The sequence below is a fragment of the Chelonia mydas genome, chromosome 6 (assembly GCF_015237465.2).
Source record: "Chelonia mydas isolate rCheMyd1 chromosome 6, rCheMyd1.pri.v2, whole genome shotgun sequence".
In the NCBI taxonomy this organism is placed as follows: Eukaryota; Metazoa; Chordata; order Testudines; family Cheloniidae; genus Chelonia; species Chelonia mydas.
The window spans coordinates 86,258,762-86,281,102 of record NC_051246.2 but is presented as its reverse complement, the minus strand read 5'-3'; the positions used below and the strand labels follow the sequence as shown (position 1 = coordinate 86,281,102).

General features: G+C 44.5%; 1 protein-coding gene across 5 annotated transcripts in view; it reads left to right on the top strand.

Moving 5' to 3' along the window:
- Positions 1-8,607: 8,607 nt before the first annotated feature.
- The window catches only part of EGLN3 (egl-9 family hypoxia inducible factor 3), a 37,560-nt gene continuing 23,826 nt past the window's right edge, over positions 8,608-22,341 (top strand). The window contains exon 1 of one of the 5 annotated variants that reach the window (XM_037900584.2): positions 8,608-9,446. In XM_037900584.2, the coding sequence (XP_037756512.1) occupies positions 8,862-9,446 (585 nt within the window). In that variant the 5' untranslated portion in view covers positions 8,608-8,861. Of the gene's footprint in view, positions 9,447-10,663; positions 11,586-22,341 lie in introns of those variants that run through there. The other 4 variants (XM_027827611.3, XM_007065264.4, XM_007065265.4 and 1 more) reach the window with 4 other exon arrangements.

Below are 22,341 nucleotides of genomic sequence, written 5' to 3'. Positions count from 1 at the left end.
GCTATTATTGCTAATTATGTAAGATAGTTGTTCTAAAAGGTCTTTCTCCCTCAAAGCCCACTTTTCCCTTTCCCCTTTATCCTGCAGTTAAGTCATAATCCTGTGCTCGCAACATGCAGATTCTGCTTCACACGTCCCATGGGTTGTAGAAACCACAATAAATAAATAATTTCGACTCTTATGAAAAAAGAACTTGACTGTGTCTTTTAAATAAGATTTTTTTTAAATTAAAATCCTTTTAATAACCCTCATTTTACTGTACATTGTAGGAATTGGATTTTCTTTTGGAAGATTCTCTGAGGAGAGACATTTCATACTGGCTATAAACTGGGCAATGTGTTTGAAAAGACAGTTTTTAATTACAATTGGTGTTTTTCCTGAGCCTAGCATGGCCTACATGCTGGTGAAAGGGGATATAATTTGGGAAGACAACAGTGTGGGAGGCCAGTGTCACAGATTGTAAAGCTGTTTCCATCCTGTTTAAACATTAGGATAAGAACTCTTAAGAAATAGGGTAATGTTTGCCCAGCATGAGTTGAAAGCTGTGTAAGCGTGATAGCTACTGAATTCATACTGTTAAGTTTTAACGTATGATAATCACCTAATAACGTATTGATTTTTGTTGCTAATAAATCGCTGGATGGCATGTGAACAGCTCTGGAGACAGGAAGAGATTAAAAGAAGAAAAAATTGCCTATCGGAAGATCAAATTTATGACTAATGGGGTTGCCACCAGCAGGATTCTCAGAAGGGAAGAAGTGTCATGTTCTTAATTAAGCCTTATTTTCAGAGAGGGAATTAAGATTTTAGACCTAGCAAAGAGTGTTCTCCACCATATTGGATTCAGAATTCTGCACTGAACAAAACGGCTGCAGCGTAATATTAAGGCTGACATTGTGGTTGTTCAGATACACCTACATATGAGGCTATATAAATTGAACAATTGATGTTTTTAAATTGTCTGTTATTTTTGGCTATTTATAATCTCAATACATGAACAATAGGTGCTCAATATACTCCAACCGTTTTAAGAACTAGCAGCCATATTTTGCTTCCATTTGTGCTCAGAGAACTCCAGTTAAGATGTTCTAGTGTAACAGAGCAAAATTTGTTCTTTGATTTATCATATCAACTTTCATGGTTTGTACTTGAGCTAAACTTTACACTGCAAAAGAGAATGTTAGGGAGCAGACACTTTCGTAACTCTGTGAGCCTGAACTGCCTATGCAGTTGCTGTGCTTAGATACGATAACTGATTAATTGTGCTTGCTATGACATAGGAAAGCAATTGTAGTTCTGTAACTAATCAGTACATTAAAAAAAATTACACTTGTATAATTTTTATAATGGACAAAAAGTAAAACCCCCAACATTGTATGGCCTAAAAAAAAAAGTTATCCTCTTCCCCTTTTTATCTTGTAGATAACACATTTGTAAATACTAACCAATACACTCCCCAATTGTTACAAACCTATTTACTGCTATACTCGTGGTTTCCAAGCTCAGCAAGCTAATAGAAGTTAAAACCACAAGTGCCTACCTTCACTAGGATGTTAACATGGGTTTATTTAACTGTGGTAAAAATATACCTTTTTTCCTAGTGAAGCCACAGGCTTAGCCACGGTAAAGAATAAAGGTCTGCAACCTGGGAGTGTCCACACTAGCCTTTACAAAGGTGTTAGCTATCTTAAGTTAATTAGCAATCAATTAACTCTAGGCAAAAAAACTATTGCAGGCAGGACCATATCAAATTATATGACAAGAATGAAGAGACTGAAAACTAAAGCTATGTGTACACAAGCACTTTGTCAGCAAAACTTTTGTCGGTCATGGGTGTCACCCTGCATGCCTCCCACCCCCCACGCATTGCCCCTGCACTGGGGTGTGAAAAGAATTCTTCCGCTGACCTAGCTCAGTAGTCTTCAAACTTTTTCTCCCGGGACCCAGTTGAAGAAAATTCTTGATGCCCATGACCCAACAGAGCTGGGGATGAGGGATTTGGGGTGTGGAAGGGGCTCAGGGCTGGGGCAGAGGGTTGGGGTGCAGGGGTGAGGGCTGCAGGGTGGGGCTGGGAATGAGGGGTTCAAGGTGTGGGAGGGGGCTCTGGGCTGGGGCAGGGGGTTGGGGTGCTGGACGGGGTCAGGGCTCTGGGCTGGGGGTGCAGGCTCTGGGGTAGGGCCAGGGATAAGGGTTTTGGAGTGCAGGAGGGGCCCCAGGTTTGGGGTGGGGCTCAGAGCTGGGGTTGGGATGCAGGAGGGGGTCAGGGCTCTGGGCTGGGGGTGCGGGCTCTGGGCTGGGGCTGGGAATGAGGGCTTTGGGGTGCAGGAAGGCATTCCAGGTTTTAGGGTGGGGCTCAGGGCTGGCGCAGACTTACCTCCGGCGACTCCTGGTCAGCAGCGCAGCGGGGGTGCTAAGGCAGGCTTCCCGCCTGTCCTGGCACCGCGGACCGCACTGCACCCTGGAAGCAGCCAGCAGCAAGTCTGGCTCCTAGGCGAAGGCACGCAAGCATCAACCCCCCTCAAAAAGAAATGGAGTACTTGTGGCACCTTAGAGACTAACACATTTATTTGACAGGTTTCAGAGTAACAGCCGTGTTAGTCTGTATTTGCAAAAAGAAAAGGAGTACTTGTGGCACCTTAGAGACTAACCAATTTATTTGAGCATAAGCTTTCGTGAGCTACAGCTCACTTCATCGGATGCATGTAGTGGAAAATAGAGTGGGGAGATTTTATATACACAGAGAACATGAAACAATGGGTGTTACCATACACAGTGTAAGGGGAGTGATCAGGTAAGAGTGAGCTATTACCAGCGGGGCGGGGGAGGGGAACCTTTTGTAGTGATAATCAAGGTGGGCCATTTCCAGCAGTTGACAAGAATGTGTGAGGAACAGTTGTGGGGGCGGAATAAACATGGGGAAATAGTTTTACTTTGTGTAATGACACATCCACTCCCAGTCTCTGTTCAAGCCTAAGTTAATTGTATCCAGTTTGCAAATTAATTCCAATTCAGCAGTCTCTTGTTGGAGTCTGTTTTTGAAGTTTTTTTGTTGAAGAATTGCCACTTTTAGGTCTGTAATTGAGTGACCAGAGAGACTGAAGTGTTCTCCGACTGGTTTTTGAATGTTATAATTCTTGACATCTGATTTGTGTCCATTTATTCTTTTACGTAGAGACTGTCCAGTTTGGCCAATGTACATGGCAGAGGGGCATTGTTGGCACATGATGGCATATATCACATTGGTGGATGTGCAGGTGAAGGAGCCTCTGATAGTGTGGCTGATGTGATTAGGCCCTATGATGGTGTCCCCTGAATAGATATGTGGACACAGTTGGCAACGGGCTTTGTTGCAAGGCTAGGATCCTGGGTTAGTGGTTCTGTTGTGTGGTGTGTGGTTGCTGGTGAGTATTTGCTTCAGGTTGGGGGGCTGTCTGTAGGCAAGGACTGGCCTGTCTCCCAAGATCCGTGAGAGTGATGGGTTGTCCTTCAGGATAGGTTGTAGATTCTTGATGATGCGTTGGAGAGGTTTTAGTTGGGGGCTGAAGGTGATGGCTAGTGGCGTTCTGTTATTTTCTAAGATGCTACAAGTACTCCTTTTCTTTTTGCGGATACAGACTAACATGGCTACTACTCCGAAACCCCCCTCAGTTCCCATTGGCTGGGAACTGGAGCCGGTGCTCGGAGCGGGGGCAGCGTGCGGAGCCCGTGGCCCCCCGCCGCCTAGAAGCCAGATCCGCTGCTTGCCGCTTCCGGGGCGCAGCGCAGTGTTGGAAAAGGTAGGCACTAGCCTACTAGCGGTGCTGACCCCAGAGCACGGCAACCCAGTAGTGGGTCACAACCCACAGTTTGAAAAACACTGACCTAGCTAATGCCTCTTGGGGAGGTGGATTACCTACGCAGATGGGAGAATCCCTCCCGTCCGCACAGGTTGTGTCTACACTGAAGTGCTGCAGTGACACAGCTGCAGGAGCCCAGCTGTGCCACTGTAGCGTTATGCGTAGACATACTCTAAGAGCTAAATTCCCATACTTGGAGTCTGTCAAGCCATTCTCCAGCAAAACCAGGTAAGGACAGAGTTCATATTTCTGACATTTCTAAGATTAAAAGACCAACAGATGTGCACACAAAAAAGTTCTCTCTTTCGATAAAAACTTTTCAGGCCTTTATGTACATCATAAATAAGCAAGAAAGGGCATAAGCTCCGGTTTCAATAAAATCCTTTGCGGATCACCTGTAGAACAGCTTTTTAAAGCTTGTACTGTGATTGGAGTTTCAGCTGGACAGTCATAGTTGGGAGTCTAATGGAATTTCAGTTTTAGTGGATAGAAGGAGAACTCCCAGAGTCAAGTTAAAAGTGTACTAAAATAGTATGTACTCAGAACCTCACAGTGGAGCCTTGAATGATTAAAATGCAGCTAATAAGCTGCTTACTTTGACAAGCTAATAGAACTGAAAAAGTGCAAGTCAGTTGCTTAACTTTAAAGGTGATCTGCAAAGGGGAAAAATTATTGGATTTGTGCTCTTTACTTTTCTTTTGCTTCTTTATGATTTATAAAGAAGGCCTAAAAGGGTGTCTCTCTCTCTCTCTCTCTTTTTTTTTTCCTGGTTGTTGTTTTGTTTGTGTTTTAATATTAGAAATTCAGGTCTAAACTGTCTTGAAACATCAGTCATGACTGGAGAACTAGTGAAATGATGACATCATAAGAGCCAAAAGAGTAAAAGATGAGCAATTGAGAGTAGAAGAATAGTCAATTTTTTTTGGGGGGGGGGAGGCGGGGGGGAGTGTTGTGTGTGAACAGTTTATACAACTTCAGTGTCTAACTTGAATTTTAGAGAAAGAAAGCTGTGATGGGGTGTGCTCTCCAAACGGCCCTGAGAGAGTAGACTTAGGCCAGGAAGGCGCAATCGGCCAATTAAGCGGCAAATAGGGGAGATTTAGGCTGTGTGGAGGGCACTAACTAGAAGGTAGCTTAGCTGTGAAGGAACAAGCAGTGATTCCATAAAACCAGGAGGCTAGCAACAGTGTAAGGCTACATGGAGGAAGCCTGCAGTGCAGTCTGTCTCTTTGAGGAACCTCTGAGAAAGCGTTTACCTAGCAGGCCTAAGAGAGAAGGATCTCAGTAGGAAGGCTAGAAAGTGAAAAGGTTGGCAGGAAGTATTCCAGGGAAGAGAGCGGTAAGATAGGTCTAGCCATACACTTTAACTGCTTGCTGTAGGGCCCTGGACCAGAACCCAGAGTAGAGGGCCATCTTGGATTCCCCTACCATCCATTGTAGAGTGGTATTGCTAGGGGCAGTGAATAGGAAGACTGAGGGCTTGTCTACACTACCTGCTGGATCGGTGGGCAGCGATCGATCCATCAGGGGTCGAATTATCGCATCTAGTATAGATGCGATACATTGAGCACTCTCCCATCGACTCTGGTACTCCACCAGAATGAGAAGCGCAAGCGGAGTCGATGGGAGAGCGCCAGCTATCGACTTACCGCAGTGAAGACTTAGATCGACCCTGTGCGGTAGTGTAGACAAGCCCTGAGGGAGGGACCTAGGGCATCAGGCATGAGGACTGATCCTCTGGTGCAGAAAGACTTGACTGATCTGGCTGGAGGGCTGAGTCATGAAGCAGCTATACTGTGACTTTGTGAGTGGGAGGAGAGCTGTGTGTTGAAAGACCAGAAAGGGGGTGCTGAACTAGGTGAAGCTAATTTCCAGAATTGCCAGAAGGAGACTCCACCCAGTGGTGAGTAGAGCACACCCTGATAGAAGCCTTTGGTAGAGATTCCACACCCTCATCCCATCAGTAAAGGTCACCTTTTAGATAACATGTGGGTTTGCTATTTGGCTGTGTAAACTTTTCAAAGTTTGCGGATATATGACTCTGAGGGCCCCATGAGATCCCGCTAGAATAGAAAAGGAAAAAGATCTGACGCTACTGTTATTTCTAAGCTAAAAAGCAGGCAAATATGCTATGAAGCTTTCAGGGTTTCTTTATATCTCCTAAAAAGGCCAAAAAAAGGGCATATCCAATTTAAAAAAAAAAATCCTCTGCAGACTGTTGAAGTGTAAACAAGATACAATAAAATACTATTTCTACTAAACTCTGTTCATACCCTGATAGCTTCCCCTACCTACCCCTGACAGTTGCATATAAACTAGCTACAGTTTCTGTCTCTTCATTGGTGACCTATGAATCTGTGGTTTAGTAGAGAGCAGTGTTCTGTGCAGACCTGTACTTATATCACTGAGATTTAGTGTTTAATTCTAGAAACACTGGAATATGATTTTGGGAGAGGGGGTTGATGCCTGTTTAAAAAGAATCCCATTTCTTAATCAAAAAGTGATTTATGATTCACAGGTTACTAAGCAAGATCTGAAAACTTGCAAGATAGGAGGGAAAAACAGTTGATCCTGTTAGGACCAGAAAAAAAAAAAGGTCAGTATTTCAATGTATTCTCTAGGTGACAACCTGAAGCAAATACTCACCAGCAACCACACAACAAAAACGGTAACCCAGGAACCTAGCCTTGCAACAAAGCCCATTGCCAACCAACCCACTCTCCTGCTGGTGTGTGTGTGTGGGGGGGGGGTGAGAAAACCTGGATTTGTGCTGGAAATGGCCCATCTTGATTATCATACACTTTGTAAGGAGAGTGATCACTTTAGATAAGCTATTACCAGCAGGAGAGTGGGGTGGGGGGAGGTATTTTTTCATGCTTTGTGTGTATAAAAAGATCTTCTACACTTTCCACAGTATGCATCCGATGAAGTGAGCTGTAGCTCACGAAAGCTTATGCTCAAATAAATTGGTTAGTCTCTAAGGTGCCACAAGTACTCCTTTTCTTTTTGCGAATACAGACTAACACGGCTGTTACTCTGAAACCTATTTTAAGATAGTGCATCTGTAAAACATGTGGCATTAAAAACTACACGATGGTATGTATAATGTAGTATAAAGGCTTTACCGGTACTAATGAGTTATGCAAGTCATCCCAAACAAGAGCCATTAATACCATGCTATCAACACACACTTTACGGCATGTATTACAGAGAAACTACTGCAAATGTAAATGTAAGCAATAAGCTTATAATATCCTCAGGGCTTCTAATTGAGAATTAAATAGAATCTTTCAAAAATGAAGATGTAGGATGGCAGAGGGGCAGTTCATATATCATTGAAAGACAAGTTTTCTATTTACAAGGTGTCATCTGTCAAACATAGGAAACACAACAATTATGAATAAGGCTTTTTGTACATCCAGATGTTGAGATGACATTTATAAATAAGCCTAGCTTCACACACCTTTACTTTGTTACATTTGTAACATAATTATTGCCTATACTGTGGCATTTTGCCATGGTAGGGGATTGTGTGAAGCATCTCCAGCAGGTGCTTGGTGAGGCAAGGTGCTTCAGGAAGCAAAATTTCATTGGGTGCTCCCCATTCTGCAGGGCAATAAACACATGCTACATTATTCCTTGGGTTGGTACAACTTGCTCCTCAATGGGCTGGGCTTGTTGTGTGGGCTGGTGCAGATGGGTAACAGGGCCATGGTCCCAGTTTCTCTCCATTCCCCTTTGGGGCAATTTGCATCCCTTGGGGTGCTAGGATTATTCCTTGCACAGGGCCTGAATGGCAGGTGAAAATTTACATCCTCCCTGCACACATGTGCTACTATCAGGGACCATTTGGTCCTATAGCTTAGCTGTAATGGAAATGTGTGTACAACCTAAACTATGGCATTTGTTGTTGCAAATGCTACCTGTAAAATAAATAAGACAGAATGCAGCATGCTTTGGGGTCTGGATTTTTGCAGTGGAATTTTAGCAGGTCACTTTTCTGTATAGCTGATAGAATTCTTTGGGTTTCAGATAAAAACTAATTGGACCTAGCAGAATCCAGATGTTGGAGACAGATTATTGTTGTGCTGTTGCACCATTTTGCAACAAGGTCTAGGCTTTTTGATGTATAGGAGCTGCTGCATTTTTTCTCTATGTAGATTATAAACTGGGATGATCCAGGTTCTTCCACTCCTGTTGGACCAGCCCCCATCAGATTCTTTTAAGTGAAAGAGAAATTTAGGGATTCGGAGGCAAAAATTACCAGGATCTGACTGGATCTAGGTGTTGAATCTGGGGTTTTGCACCTGCCATGTTCCAGCATGCATGGGAGCAGGATATTCTCGGTGGCGCCTGAGGCAGCTACAGTTATTATCTATTTGGGCAGTGGTGCCAACAATTGGCAGGATCCCTCTGGAGCTAGGTGTGGATCTGGGGGGTTTGCAGCAGTCCTGTGCCAGACTCTAGCATTTTTTGGTGCAGGAGAGGCTAGACTTTTCTCAGGTACTCACCTTTGGGGCTTTATGGCCAACATTTTGCTGGGACCCAGCAAGCTCCCGTAACTGGATCCCGGTTTGTGCAGCCCTCCCACTTACAGCTGCATTGAGGTCTCTGGATTGTTCCCCGCCCCCCGGTGTTTTTGATGGTCTAATTTGGGAGCTTAGGGCCAAAAATGAACCGCACCCAGCTTGTCCCCTGGGCAATCACTGGTTTGTTTCAGCTGGGAGGAAACGCACCTTGCAGGCGGGGGCTGCCGCGTTCTGCACGTTCAGCCTTCGTGCGCTTCGCTGGAACTGGCATGCTCCCAGCCGCTGTCCCCCAGGGATGGAGGCGGCGGTACGGCAGGGAGGAGGAGGAGGCGGGTGAGCCTGCGCGCTCCCGCCGGTACGTGTGCACGCTCCCGCCCGGCGGCTTGTCCTCTGTAGCATCCTGTTGGTGGAACATGGCACTTCCCATTCCCTCGCACGGCTCAAGGGCTGGCAGCAGCATGTGAGCAATGCATGGGGACGGGGGACCGCACTGCAAATGGCAACGAGCTGGGGAGCCGAGCCGCCAACAGGCAAGAGCAGTTGCGAATCGGTAGCCAGCATGAAGAGGGGTTTGATCCATGCGGATAACCCCGAGAGCAGCGAGAAAGCCCAGGGCAGGAGTGAGGCGCAGCGAGCTGACCCGTCGAGATGCACAGGAGGAGGCACGTGCCCAGTGAAAGCGGGGGAGTCCAGCGCCAGAGCGCGCGCTCTGAATCTGACCCCTCGCAAGAGGGCTCCTGCTAAAGAACCCAGAAGTGGCCAGAGACTAGTGGTACAGTACCTCGTGCCCTGCATGAACTCCTACGGCTTGTGCATAGTAGACAATTTCCTGGGACACAAAACTGGAGACAAAGTCTTGCAAGAAGTCAAAGCTCTGCACCTGAGTGACAAATTCCAGGATGGAGAGCTGGCAAGTCAGAAATCAGGCAGCACTAAGGCTATTCGCGGGGACAAGATATTGTGGGTGGAGGGCAATGAACAAGGATGTGAAAATATAGGCTACCTTCTGTCCAGAATGGATAAACTCATCATGTACGCTGATGGGAAACTTGGGAATTACAAAATTAGAGGAAGACATAAGGTTAGTAACTGCAGTGACAATTACTTGTTTTAAGGTACCCCTACCCCCCCTAGTTTCTAGTCTGCGTTAAATGCACACATCTTACATTAAGATTTTTAGCAAATCCTAGGCACGCTGTTAGTGGACTTTGTTAAACGATTCTTTATTTGTACCGTCTCATAAACTAATTACTTTTCATTATAATACATTTTATAAACGAGTAGAGATTAAATGCTTTACAAGTAACATGGTATCATATTTGATAACTGGAGGGGAATGTGAAAATCTTACAATGCAGTGGTTACAGTAGCTGCAAGATTGCTGGGTTGTTTCTTAAAAGTGAAAATTGAAGCTCTACGTATCAGATTGAATTTATCACATGCAATGTTACTTCCAGAAACTGACAGAATCCCCTGCACTTCATGCCACAACACAAAATAAACCATTAAAGCCTTTTCAGTAAATAACTGGGGAAAGTACAGACGAGGCTCTTAAACAAACTTTTTAAAAACTTCCATTAAATTTTGCTACCCCCCAAAATTGTACCAGGCTGTCCTGATGTTGAAACTGGCATTGCTATTATTTCAGGGGACAATTTAAATGACGGACAGTTTAAAGCAAAAAATGAATGAGATCTTTAGTTTTAAACGTCTCATTGAACCATATCAGAGCGTTTATCACAAGAAGGAGATACTTTTAAAAACTGATTCGGGAATGGGGCATTCTGTCTCCAGATGAATAAGACTTGGGGCAAGTTTGTTTTTAAACTAACTTTAAATCACCTCCTGGTAGTTTGTGTGTAAAGGTGTATGGGTTGAGGGGCGTCTCCCCGCTCCTGGAAAAAGATTATAGACCCTGGCAAACTCTTGCCCCAGCCCGTATTATTGAGTTAAGATAATTGCCACGAGCAGTTCGATTAGCACTTAATCTGTCAGCACCATTTGTTTACATTGCCTTGTAGTATGTGACTGTAGTAGCTGTGTACATGTTGAGGGAGAATTCCTCAATGGCGGAGACCACGCCCCTGGGATGGGTGGGTGGAGCCTGCTAAACCACAAGACACACCTCCTTTAGACTCATGGAAATCCCCCCGCCCCCCTCTTTCGATTCCAACGGTGAAGCCTTTGAAGGGCTGAACTCGGTGTAACTCGTTGGGGGTTCTGACGGAGGCCACGCCCACTCGACCCACTGATTGGCTAGGTAAGTGCTGAATCGGGTTGGAGTGGGGACGGGGCTCCACCCACGTGCTGATCGCTGCTGAGTAAGAACACATTCTGCACGTAGCAGACGTATTAATCAGAAAGGGGCCATCTGCTGCTTTGGTAAATAAATCGAAAGGAGTTTGCACTTTGCAGGGCTCATCAGCTCCAAAAAAGGGGGAGTGATTACAGCCGCTAAGGGGGAGTTCACACACGTGGATCACATACAACCAGATAAAAAAGAACTCCAGAATCAGCAGCCTTCTGGTTAAGCACTTATCTCGGCAAAGGTGCGGCTGGTAGGCGGGAGGTGGGGGAGTCAGTTCGGGGTAGTAAGTGCACTCACCGTGCATTTAATTATCTAGTCTGGTAACCCAAAGGCTGGGTGGAACTGGAAATCTCCACTGAGGAGAGACATTGCTGCAGCTAAACTTTCCCACGCTGTCTTCGTTACTTAACCTTGCACTCGTTTGCTTCGTAAATTAAAAAGTTGTACTTGCTGGTTGACTCAAGTTACTAGAGCGATTGTTCATCTCCAGCTCTACTAAGCACCGCTTTGGTGCATATTTGACTTAACTCTGGGGGGGGAAAAGACCTAATCAAGATGCCTCTGGGACCTATAATGAGATTAGATCTAGAGAAAATAGCCCTCGACTATATTGTGCCCTGTTTGCATGATATCGGCTTCTGCTATTTGGACAATTTCCTGGGCGAGGTGGTAGGGGACTGTCTGTTGGAGCGAGTGAAACAGATGCACTATAACGGGGAGCTGCAGGATGGTCAACTAGCCGGCCCCAACAATGGCATCTCCAAAAGGCATTTGAGAGGAGACCAGATAAAGTGGATCGGAGGCACTGAGGAAGGCTGTGAGGCCATCAACTTTCTCTTGTCGTTGATAGACAGGCTGGTGATGTATTGTGGAAGTAGACTGGGCAAGTACTATGTCAAGGAAAGGTCCAAGGTAAGAGAGTGGTTCAATCGCTATTTGGATTTGTAACAGACTCTGGCTTTGTGGTTGTTCCTAAATGTATTTCCGTGTTCTAGTTTTACCACTGAGTTATAAACCCCCTGCAATAGCACCTTACACTTCTAAACTCCTGAACTCTAGATATTACTGCTCCCAGATTTTTCATCCTCCTCCCCAATTTAAGCCACACTGTAGATTTTTCCTGTGGAGCACAGTGTGTGCATTAGCTGCCAGATCTGAAAGTACAGGAAATTGTTTATAAACAGTTCCTGTCAATTGTAAAGGGGAGGAATGAATATGTATGTTAAATAAGAAAGTTTGTAAGTACACGACATACATTGACTATCTTGTCAGATTACTCTCCTCTTACTTCTCCTAAGAGAGTCTGCTTGGTCACTGTCCTATTAATGTTCATGGCTAGGCAGGCGCTTGGCGGCTCGTTATTTATAACGTAATACATTTATTCCCTAATTTATGCACATGTGTACCAGTAGAGGCCACAGCTGCGTAAATAAACAAATTTACATAGCAATCATTTAATTTTCTAGTGAGGGAAGACCAGAGCCTGGGTCCCAGCATAAAATGTTTTCTGGTATTTGACCCAAAGGAGAAGCTTTGTTTGCTTACAACCCTGTCCACCAGTGCCTTTCTTATAGTGCTAAACACACCTGGAAGGGATGGCAGAAGTGCACCTAAGCACCGACTAATTGATCACAACAGACTAGAGTACTCTAATATGAGCTCTTTTTATCCCATTCCTTTTTGTCTCTAACTTTCAGAGGGGTTTTGAGGTAGATAGCTTTCCCTATCTGAAGGCGGGGAGGGTGATCTACATTTACTTGAGCACGTCGGCTGTTCAAATATATGTTTGATTTTATTTGGCTGTTTAATACTATCTGATGGATGAAATATTTCACTCCAACTAGTTTCAATTCAGTGGTCACGTATCAACTGTTTCATAACTAAAGAGGGGATATTGTGATTGATTGAACCATTAGTATTGCCATTATAGGTGTGAAGCCTGAAAAGAGAGATCTAGTGCTTTAATGTTAAGAGCAAGGAGGTACAGTTCTGTGAAAAGGAAGGCATAAACTGCCATTTCAAGTCCCCGTTCCCAGTAGAGTTTGAACATTAGTTCATTTAGAGTGGGCTAACTTGGTTTCTCTTCAGTCTGTTTCACTATGGCAGAGTGATCCTGTATGGAATTACAATGGACAAAGTTATTAATTGTTGAAAACTTCCTTGCCTATTGCCTGCAATTTAGGACGCTGCTCGCCTCACTAATGCTGAAAGTGAGGCACTGCATTATTTGGCCACTAGGGGGAAGAAAGGGGAGTTTGTGCTAAAGCTAGAGCCAAACACGAAGGGGGATCACCATAATTTTTACCGAATTGCAGACAGAGACCCTCACTAGATGTAACTTGTAGGGTTGGGGCAAGTTCTTCTGGAACTCATCTTGAGTAGTGGAATTTTTTTTTATAACCAATCTGTGGTGTTCCGCCAGCCCTCAATGTTTGTGAATCATAGTAGTTATTACTCTTTATGGATAAAGAGTAATAACTGACTTTCATATAGTATCCTCCAGAGAACTCAACCACTTTACAAACAGATGCCAAAATATTTGTATACATAGATCTCTTCAACCATGAACATTTTTTGGGTAGAAGGTGGCAGACTTTAAACTGTGCATAGAAAAACTACATAACAGTTCAGGACTGAAAGGGAGGAATGTGGTATCTGATTTTAAATGCAGGGAGAATTTCAATAGGAAATTAACAAGAACATGCAGGCTAACATCCCTATTCTCAAAAAAAAGTGCTGTGGAATTTTTGAGGATCACAGGTAGCCATTGTTCTACCTCTCCACTGAAAGATGGCAGCTTCAGTAAGACAGTGCCTGCTTGCACTATACAAAGTTGTTGATTCAGAGGGAAAGATTTTTTCCCCTTTTGAATTACCATAATAATTATCACAGCTTCCTGCACTACATACCTGTTTCTTTGAAGCCTCCCATCCAAAATCAGGCCCATCTGGCTTTGTCTTGTGAGATTGGTGAACTCGGACAACAATTGCAATTATTTTAAATCTAGATATGTTTTGGCTATATACTATATTGCATCCTTTATTAAAAGATGCTTTGAGTTTTTGGATACTCGAAAACCTTCAGTAGCCTCGGCATGAGTGTATGTGTGGGGTTTTTTTGTTGTTTTCTTTTTCTTTTTCTTTTTTTTTTTTAAATCAACAGTCTCAGCATTTTTCAGTTTGACACGTTGTTATAATTACTCTTTTAGGAAAACTGGCATTTTGTGGGAGTGGGGTAGATCATGGGGATGGAGAGGGGAGGGGAGGAAGGGAGGGTCACAGAAGGTGTTTAACAATCCAGAACAATTTGTGTTGTGTTTTTGTGTGTGTGTTCCCCCCCCTCCCCCATGTAAAACTTTAGCTATGTGATAAGTATTCTGATTGTGGAAATGAATACAAGTATCACAAGACTGATAATTATTTAGAAATCTACTCAAACTTTACATTTGATAAAGTTATAGCATATTCAATTAAACATGAACCTTGAGTACTGATGGAAAGGAATTGCGTGGGCTATGGGTATGTGTACACTTAAACTGCTTCAACGGCACAGATGCTGTAGTGCTTCAGTGTAGGTCCTCCCATCAGCATAGGTAGGCCATTTCCCCAAGAGGTGGGTGTCCTAGCATTGTCTGCATCAGGGATTGGGTTGGCTTAGTTATGTCTCTCGGGGTGCAGATTTTTCACACCAGCTATGCTGATATAATTTCCATCAGTGCAGGAACGCCACCTCTTTGAATGAAATTAGCTATGCCAGTGGAAGCCCTCTTGGTTTACACTTGGAACAACCCGTTCTTTTAAGGCTTGTCTGCACTGACACTTTACAGCCATTTACAGGGGTGAAAAAACACCCCCCTGAGCGCAGCAAGTTTTAGCGCTGTAAAGTGCCAGTGTAGACAGTGCCCCAGCACTGGTAGCTACACCCCTCGTGGAGGTGGTTTTTTTTAGAGCGCTGGGAGAGCTGCGGCAGTGCTTTAGCATTGCCAGTGAATACAAGCCCTCAGTGTAGGCTGTGTCTACACTAAAGGGCTATGCCGATATAGCTGTTCTGGTGTAGTCTGCATAGTGTAGACATACCTGTAGGGCCTGGTCTACACCTAAAACTTAGGTCAACATATCTGTGACACGTGGGTGTCGACGCATCAATTTCAATGGAAGATGCTTCCATTGATCTAGCTGCTGTTGTTCGGGGAGGTGGAGTTCCTACAGCAATGGAAAAACCCATTCAATTGCTGTAGTCTGCATCTACGCTTTGGGGTTATGCCAGTATAGCGATGGCCCCAAAGCTATCCCACTGTAGTCCAGACATGGCCGTAGTTTTAACTAACTTAATAAAGCTGAGGAGCACAAGACTGCTGGTGAGAAGAGGTGTTAATCCTCACAACAGCCTTTCAAGAAAGCAAGTGTTCAGGGACTCTTTGCAATTCAAATTCATAGAATCATAGAATAGGGGGCCATTTAGGGATCTGGGGCAAAAATTGGGAATTGGTCCTGCTTTGAGCAGGGGGTTGGACTAGATGACCTCCTGAGGTCCCTTCCAACCTGGTGCACTATCCTGCCATGCACCCCACAGTTCAAGCCCTGGGGGAAATTATATTGCTATGTAGTACTGTGCAGGAACTGGAATTTTTGTCCCATGGAAAAATTTTCATTTCTGAAAAAAAAAATCCATTGGAATGAGAAGTTGGAGATGCAAAATTTTCTGCAAGAGGGATGTTTTCAGAAAACCCCATTTTTGGAAGAACCAAAATGTACACATCTGAAAATTTACCAGCCTGAGCTCATCAGGCTCCTGAGAAGCCCTGAGAGGCCAAGCATCCTGCCAGCTGAGCTGCTGAGGAGCTGGGAGCGGTGGAGCTTGGGAACCCAACCACTCTGGCAACCGACCAAGTGCTGGAGAGCCTGGGAATGCAGGTAGGCTGGCCAGGCTGATCCCTGCCTGCTTTCCATCAAAAGCTTTCATGGATTCAACGCGTTCCTGTGACCCCTTCCTATTCCATTGAATTGGCAATTTCCAAGAGAGAACTTTTTTCCACTGGAAAATATTTCAGCCAGGTATATTGCTCCTCCCTTTGCTGTTTGTTCACTGGATAAATCTGTCACTCTTGCACATTTTACAGGCTCTAAATTCACTTACCTTAAGCCTGGTCTATGCCTAAAAGTTAGGTCGACAGACCTCTGTGAGGCAGGGGTGTGAAATATCTACAACCCTGACTGACATAGCTATACTGACTTATAACTGCGTCTACACTGGGGGTTGTTGATGGAAGAATGTATTGGTCAGCATAGCAACCATAGTTCAGGAAGGTGTGTTCTCCTCCGCTGATGGGAAAAACCTCTTCCATTGGTGTAGACTAGACTGTGTCTTTTTTCTGAGGTTACACCAGCATAGCTAGAATGACATTGCTATGCCAGTGTAGTCTTCATAGCATTAGATGTGTCACTTGTGCCTCCATTTCCTCATCTTTAAAATGGGGATAGAGAGATTTACTTTACTTTGCGAAGGCCATTGAGATCTATGGATGGAAAGATGTATTACTGCCTTTTACTGTAAAGATGTTTAAAGATGTATTACTGTTGCTTTTTTTGTTTCTGTTTTGTACAGGGAGCATTGTAAAACTATAAAGCAATAGATCTGTTTGGCGTATCCTTTCACAATGAGCAGGTGTGCTGTTCGAACATTCCTTTGTGTGTACTCCCGAGCTCCATTCGCCAACCAGTGCTAGTGTAGAGAGATGCAACCTGCATTCCCTGAGTTGTAAAGGCAACTATGCTCTTTGAGAGGGGTGGTTCATCTGTTGGTGAAGAGCATGTGGTGATTCCACCCTTGCCCTCTGGTTTTGCCAGGAAATGGCAGCTTTAAAGTACAGCTGTGGCCCCATAAGAGTCCCACCAACCATGACTCTCCAAGGAAGGCACTGAATCAGACCATCACCTGGCTGATCTGGCCAGGACCCCTCCTCGGTCAGTTTCTGGCACTCTGTCAGAAGATGGCATACACCCCAACAGAGCAGGGGTTGCGGGCACCTAGCACCCATGCAATTATGGTGGAAGTTTTCATAGCCCACTGGGAAGCATTTTATCAGAGACTCCGCCACTACTTGGTGTGAATGTTGGAGGCTGTGACTGTCTCTGGAGGCCTGAACTCACAGAGGCAAGTGAGTTCCACTGAGTATAGGAAATTTTGCAACCAGTAATAATCACAAGAACTCAATTGTATTTAAGAAATGCAATGACATTGTTTTATACAGAGAGCTCAGAACCCAACCATCTCCAGACAGGACCCTGGATAAATGAAAGTGCATGGAAACCTCTTTTGAAAATCTGGGTGGTTCATTTAGGTGTCTTAATGAGGGCTGAGCTCTTCTAAGAATCGGGTCATATTCTTTATAAAGGGTGACAGTCACTGGAAAGTGTATAGCAGAGAGGAGACAATCACTAGCATTTTTGTCTGTGTATCTGAGTAGTCTCTCCTCCCACCCTTTCCAACCCTCTCCATCCATGTCATCATTCAAGGTAATGACTAAAAAAACTTCAGTCAGTCCAAGTAGGCACCTTCATCCTCTCCAGCACCACCCTACGTGAGCCCATGCTGCCTTTGCCCTATAGATGGGAAAGTATTTATTTACTCTCCAAGATTGGGTGGTGTGGCCACAACTAGCAGGTGCTGGCCCCAAATCTGGGAGGATCGCGTTCAGAGCTCCCCGCCTGGCAGAGGCCCGAGAGTCCTTAGGTGGCTTCTGAAACATGGCCTCCAATGTAATGATTCCTTGCTGAGATGTCTGCTCAACTCCCCTCCCCCATCCTGCCCCTTGCTCATCACAGGGATTTAAGGAATGCATGAATCTTCAGAAGCTCAGGTTGAGGATTTTCATCAATAGTCTTGTAATTCTGGGGGGAGGAAATGTAATTTTTGTGTGTGTTTTAATATATTAAAAAAACAAATCTCCCAGCGATTTTCTTGTTTAACATTAAAATCCAAAGTGAAACCCCTTAGATTCTGGTTCTGGGTACAAACCTAAGGAGCAGTGTAACAGGTTGATGATCAAATTGCAGAGGAACACAGGATGTAGAAATATAATCGTTTGTTATGTTACAAAGGATTTTTATGATACTTGCACAGCAGCATGCCTTGCAATTAGCTTACAATGGAAAGTCTGATGAATACTGCCATCCAGAAGAACTATGCATAATTTTTCTTCTAATCAAATGCACATGTTTTGGCATAATGGTCAGGTTCAAATCTGTTCTTGTGGATGAGTGCCAGAATGTCCAGTGCTCAACAGAGTCCAGAGCCATTGGAACTGTAAATACAACAGACAAGTCATTTTATGATATCAGACTGAGGAATTCAGCTTTGGCAGAGATCCTAGAGCAGTTGCCTTGGATCACTGTCAGAACTGATTTCTATATCTATGTTTGTCAAGCAAGATTAGTTAGCCAGGTTAATTATACACAGGAATAGGGATATTTTTCTTGACAATCAAGCATTAAAACAATATACCAAAGTTTATATCTACTCTTAATTTTGTTCTGACTCATTCTGCTCAGTGACTTTTTTTTTTTTAAAACCACTTCTTTATTGAAATGAGAACGCAAACAGAATCTCAGGGCATGGTTACACTGGAAACTTCAAAGCGCCGTCGTGGGAGCGCTCCCGCAGCAGCGCTTTGAAGTGCGAGTGTGGTCGTGCATGAGCGCTGGGAGAGAGCTCCCCCAGCGCTCCTGGCAATCCAGCTCCACGAGGGGATTAGCTCCGAGCGCTGGGAGCTTGTTTACACTGCCTCTTTAAAGTGCTCTGACTTGCTGTGCTCGGGGTGGGGAGAGGGGTGATTTTTCACACCCCTGAGCCAGCAAGTTAGAGCGCTATAAAATGTAAGTGTAGCCAAGCCCTCAAATTCCTGCTCCACCTAGCAGGACTTTGATGTTACAGAGAGAGGGTCTGATCCTACAGACAGTTATGCATTTGAGTAACTTTACAACTTCTAGTCCCTTTGAATGTCCTTTAAATCTGCATTTAGGCATCTAAACAGTGGATCTTTGGGCTTGTCTACACCCCCCTGAGCAATGCAAGTTTCAGTGCTGTAAAATGGGGGTGTAGACAGTGCTAGAGCACTAGGAGCCATGCTTCCAGCGCTGATAGCTATTCCCCTTGCGGAGGTGGGGTGTTTTTTACAGTGCTGGGAGAGCTCTCTCCCAGTGCTGGAGCCGCGACTACACAGCTAGGGTGACCAGATGTCCCGATTCTATAGGGACAGTCCTGATTTTGGGGTCTTTTTCTTATATAGGCTCCTGTTACCTCCCTATCCCCGCCCCTATTTTGTCACACTTGCTGTCTGGTCACCCTATACACAGCTGACATCAGCATCTGCTGTGTAGACATACCCTCAGCGTCTAAAAGCCCCAGAATGAAAATTTGGCATACGTATCACCACTATCAGATGCTAAATGTAATGTACCTGCAGCCTGATCCAAGACAGGAGTCTTTCCACTGTTGTGTTCAGATGGCTTTGAGTCAGACTCTTCGTCAGCAGGATTGCTATTGCCAGTTCATCTTTTCCTGTGAAAAGGAAGTTTGTGAAACACTTCACCACTCAGTGACCTTTCCTGTGGCCTTTGTCAGAGACCATCCATATGCTTTACTGTCCTAGTACAGACAGGAAGACTGATGACCAGCTAATCCATTCAGGAATGGGAAATATTGGGGAACATTTGAATACTGTAAAGAACAGAGTTGTCAATATATCCTGAAGGGAACTCAGTGGGACTGCACATGCATTCGAGTTTGCAGAATCAGGGCCGGAGGAAATACAATTTAAGGATTAGTTTATTTTATCCCATTGTAGCCTGGGATTCAACAGTTTTTGGAAAGCCGTATTATTACTCACTTTTCATTGATAGCAGATGGTGAGACTTCTGAAATCCAGTCATGGGCCACTGGGCCACTTTTTGATTTTTTCCATTGCCATGTTTCAAACTAGGATTAGTCGCATCAGTACAAGCCACCCTATATAGTGGTGCAGTGGAGGCCTGCACTGATATTGCTATGCTGGGATGTAACTACACCAGGGAAAAATCCCCACCATAAACAAGCCCAAAGTATTCATGCCTGAAACTCCATGAAAGAGTTGCTTTTTGTGAAGGTGCATATAGCTTGCTAACTGGCAGCATAGCTCCTGTGGAACCAGAGCTGTGGGCCTGAACTGTTACGGGAGCGAGAGTAATCTTTCCTGTGGATTTACAGGGTAAGTGGGATTGCATGGCAGAATGTCCCACCCCTTCTGCATCCCCAGATACATCCACAATTTTCTGGAAACTCTGCAAGATTCACCTTGTGGACTTTCCTGACCCCACACCATTCCACACCTATGCATTTCTTCATGCAATGAGATAATTTTCCCTTAGCTGTTAACATTTGTATGCAGTATGTTTAATAACTCTCTCATATGAATCTCCTTAGCATTCAGCGGCAATGAAATGAAAATGCATGGATGCTCATTACACTGAGGTAGGAGAGCACATATATTGCAAGGTAAACCTGTTTGCTGGCATACGGAATTCCTTGTACCTAATTAAGTTAACAATTTACTTTGGTGTCTTTATTACCTTATGGAATCAACTCCTTTAGTAAATGTCCTTTTCCCCTCCCCAACCCCTTCCAAATTCATATACGTGGTGGTTTGCTGGTGTAGAGGGTTTATCCATGACGTTATCACAGCTGGTCGTAAGGGTTCAAATTTTACATCATCCACAAGTGAAAATAATGATGGGGATTTGGGCCTAAATTCTGGCAGAGGTTAAGGCCCTGATCTTGCAATCCGTTCCTCCTGGGTGGACCTGTGTGCCTGTTCAGAACCCCATTGATGCTAAGGGTCGCTCTCGTGAATCCAGTTGCAGGATTGAGCCCTTATCCTGGTATAGTCAGACATGATTACTAGTCTCTGGCTTGGTCCACACTTAAAAAATATCTTGGTATAACTGTGTCAGTCAGGGGTATGAAAAATAATCCCCCTGACCGACAGCTATTCTGACAAAGCCCCCAGAGTAGGCGCAACTATACTGCTGAAAGAGTGCTTCTGTCAACATAGCTAATGTCCTTTTCAGGAAGCTGGTGTTCCTACACTGACAGAAAAAACTCCTGTCAATGTAGGCTGCGTCTGCGCTCGAGGGGGGCTATGCTGGCAAACATGACTATGCAAGTATAGGTTCTGTAGTGTAGACATCCCTCTGCTGAGCAGCCAGAGCAGGGGTGTTGCAGGTCAGGGCTCCGGCAGAGCAATGGAGAAGTCCTGATGGGCAAAAATGATCACCTTCCGCCGCGCGCGCCCCCCCCCCCCCCCTTTTCCAGTTGTGTTAGCTGAGCTAGCTAACATGACTGAAAAGCTCTGTTAGCCTCAAGTTATAACTGGCATCCTGTGTTAGCTGGCTGCGCTGTAGCCTATGTTCCCCCTTGGAACACAAGATGGCCAGCTGAACATGGCTTCAAACGTGCTGGCCTGCAACCTCACTTCTCAACCGTGTTAAGCTAACTTGATTGAGTTAACACAATTTAAGAAAACACTTTTTACCCAGCAAGAGAGGGCCTTTGTGGGGAGTCTTCATAATGCCTGAGCACACCGACAAATTCTAGCCATAGTCATTCCTCGCTTTGCTGTGAAATAAATTCCCCTTCAAAATGGGTGCGGGGTAGGAGAGAGGAAGGAGAACACCACACAACCCAAACATGAATACAGTGGTGATTATATTAAGTCAGTGTTGCTAAGCTGATAAGGACATAATTGGTAGGCACCGATTTGTTACACACTTTAATAGGGGTCTTATGAACAAAAGACAGTAGACACAATTTTTTTTTTTAAAGTATGTGTCCATGCTTTTGACTTGATTGAGTTTCCCTACCCCACACCATAATAGGCAGTGGCAAATTGCCAGTTGAATGCTGCCTGGTCTGCAGTGACACTAACATTACAATAGGTTTCAGAGTAGCAGCCGTGTTAATCTGTATCCGCAAAAAGAAAAGGAGGACTTGTGGCACCTTAGAGACTAACCAATTTATTTGAGCATAAGCTTTCGTGAGCTACAGATGCATCGGATGCATCCGATGAAGTGAGCTGTAGCTCACGAAAGCTTATGCTCAAATAAATTTGTTAGTCTCTAAGGTGCCACAAGTCCTCCTTTCCTTTTAACATTACAATAGGCAGCCTGTGAGAATAAGCAATTCAGTAAGGTTTCCAAGTAGCAAGGGAACTCAGTAAGGGAACCTCTGCAAGTAACAGTTACCAGCTTTAGATTCCTGGAGAGAGGGGTATGTATACCAACAAGAGTGAGTGTCACAGACCTGGCTTGTATTTAGCATGGCCATAATCCTTCTGTGATCAAGTGTAAGACTAAAACAGCAATGTTAGCAAGTCATTAACAAGACAAGACTCTCTCTAAGCTTCAGTGAAAAGGTTTTAATGGATTAAAAGAGGAGCCTTGTTTTTAGAAAAGTATTGAAACTGCTTTCGGTACGTGCGCTCTAGGTGGTGGACGGCTCATTGCAAACGCATGCCTTAGCAGGTCTGAGGGTGAATAATTGCTCTGTTACTACAGGATATGTTGTTGTATGATACCTTGGAAATGGTTTTGGTTTACACATAACATTGCTATGTGACTTTTAGATAAATGTGGAA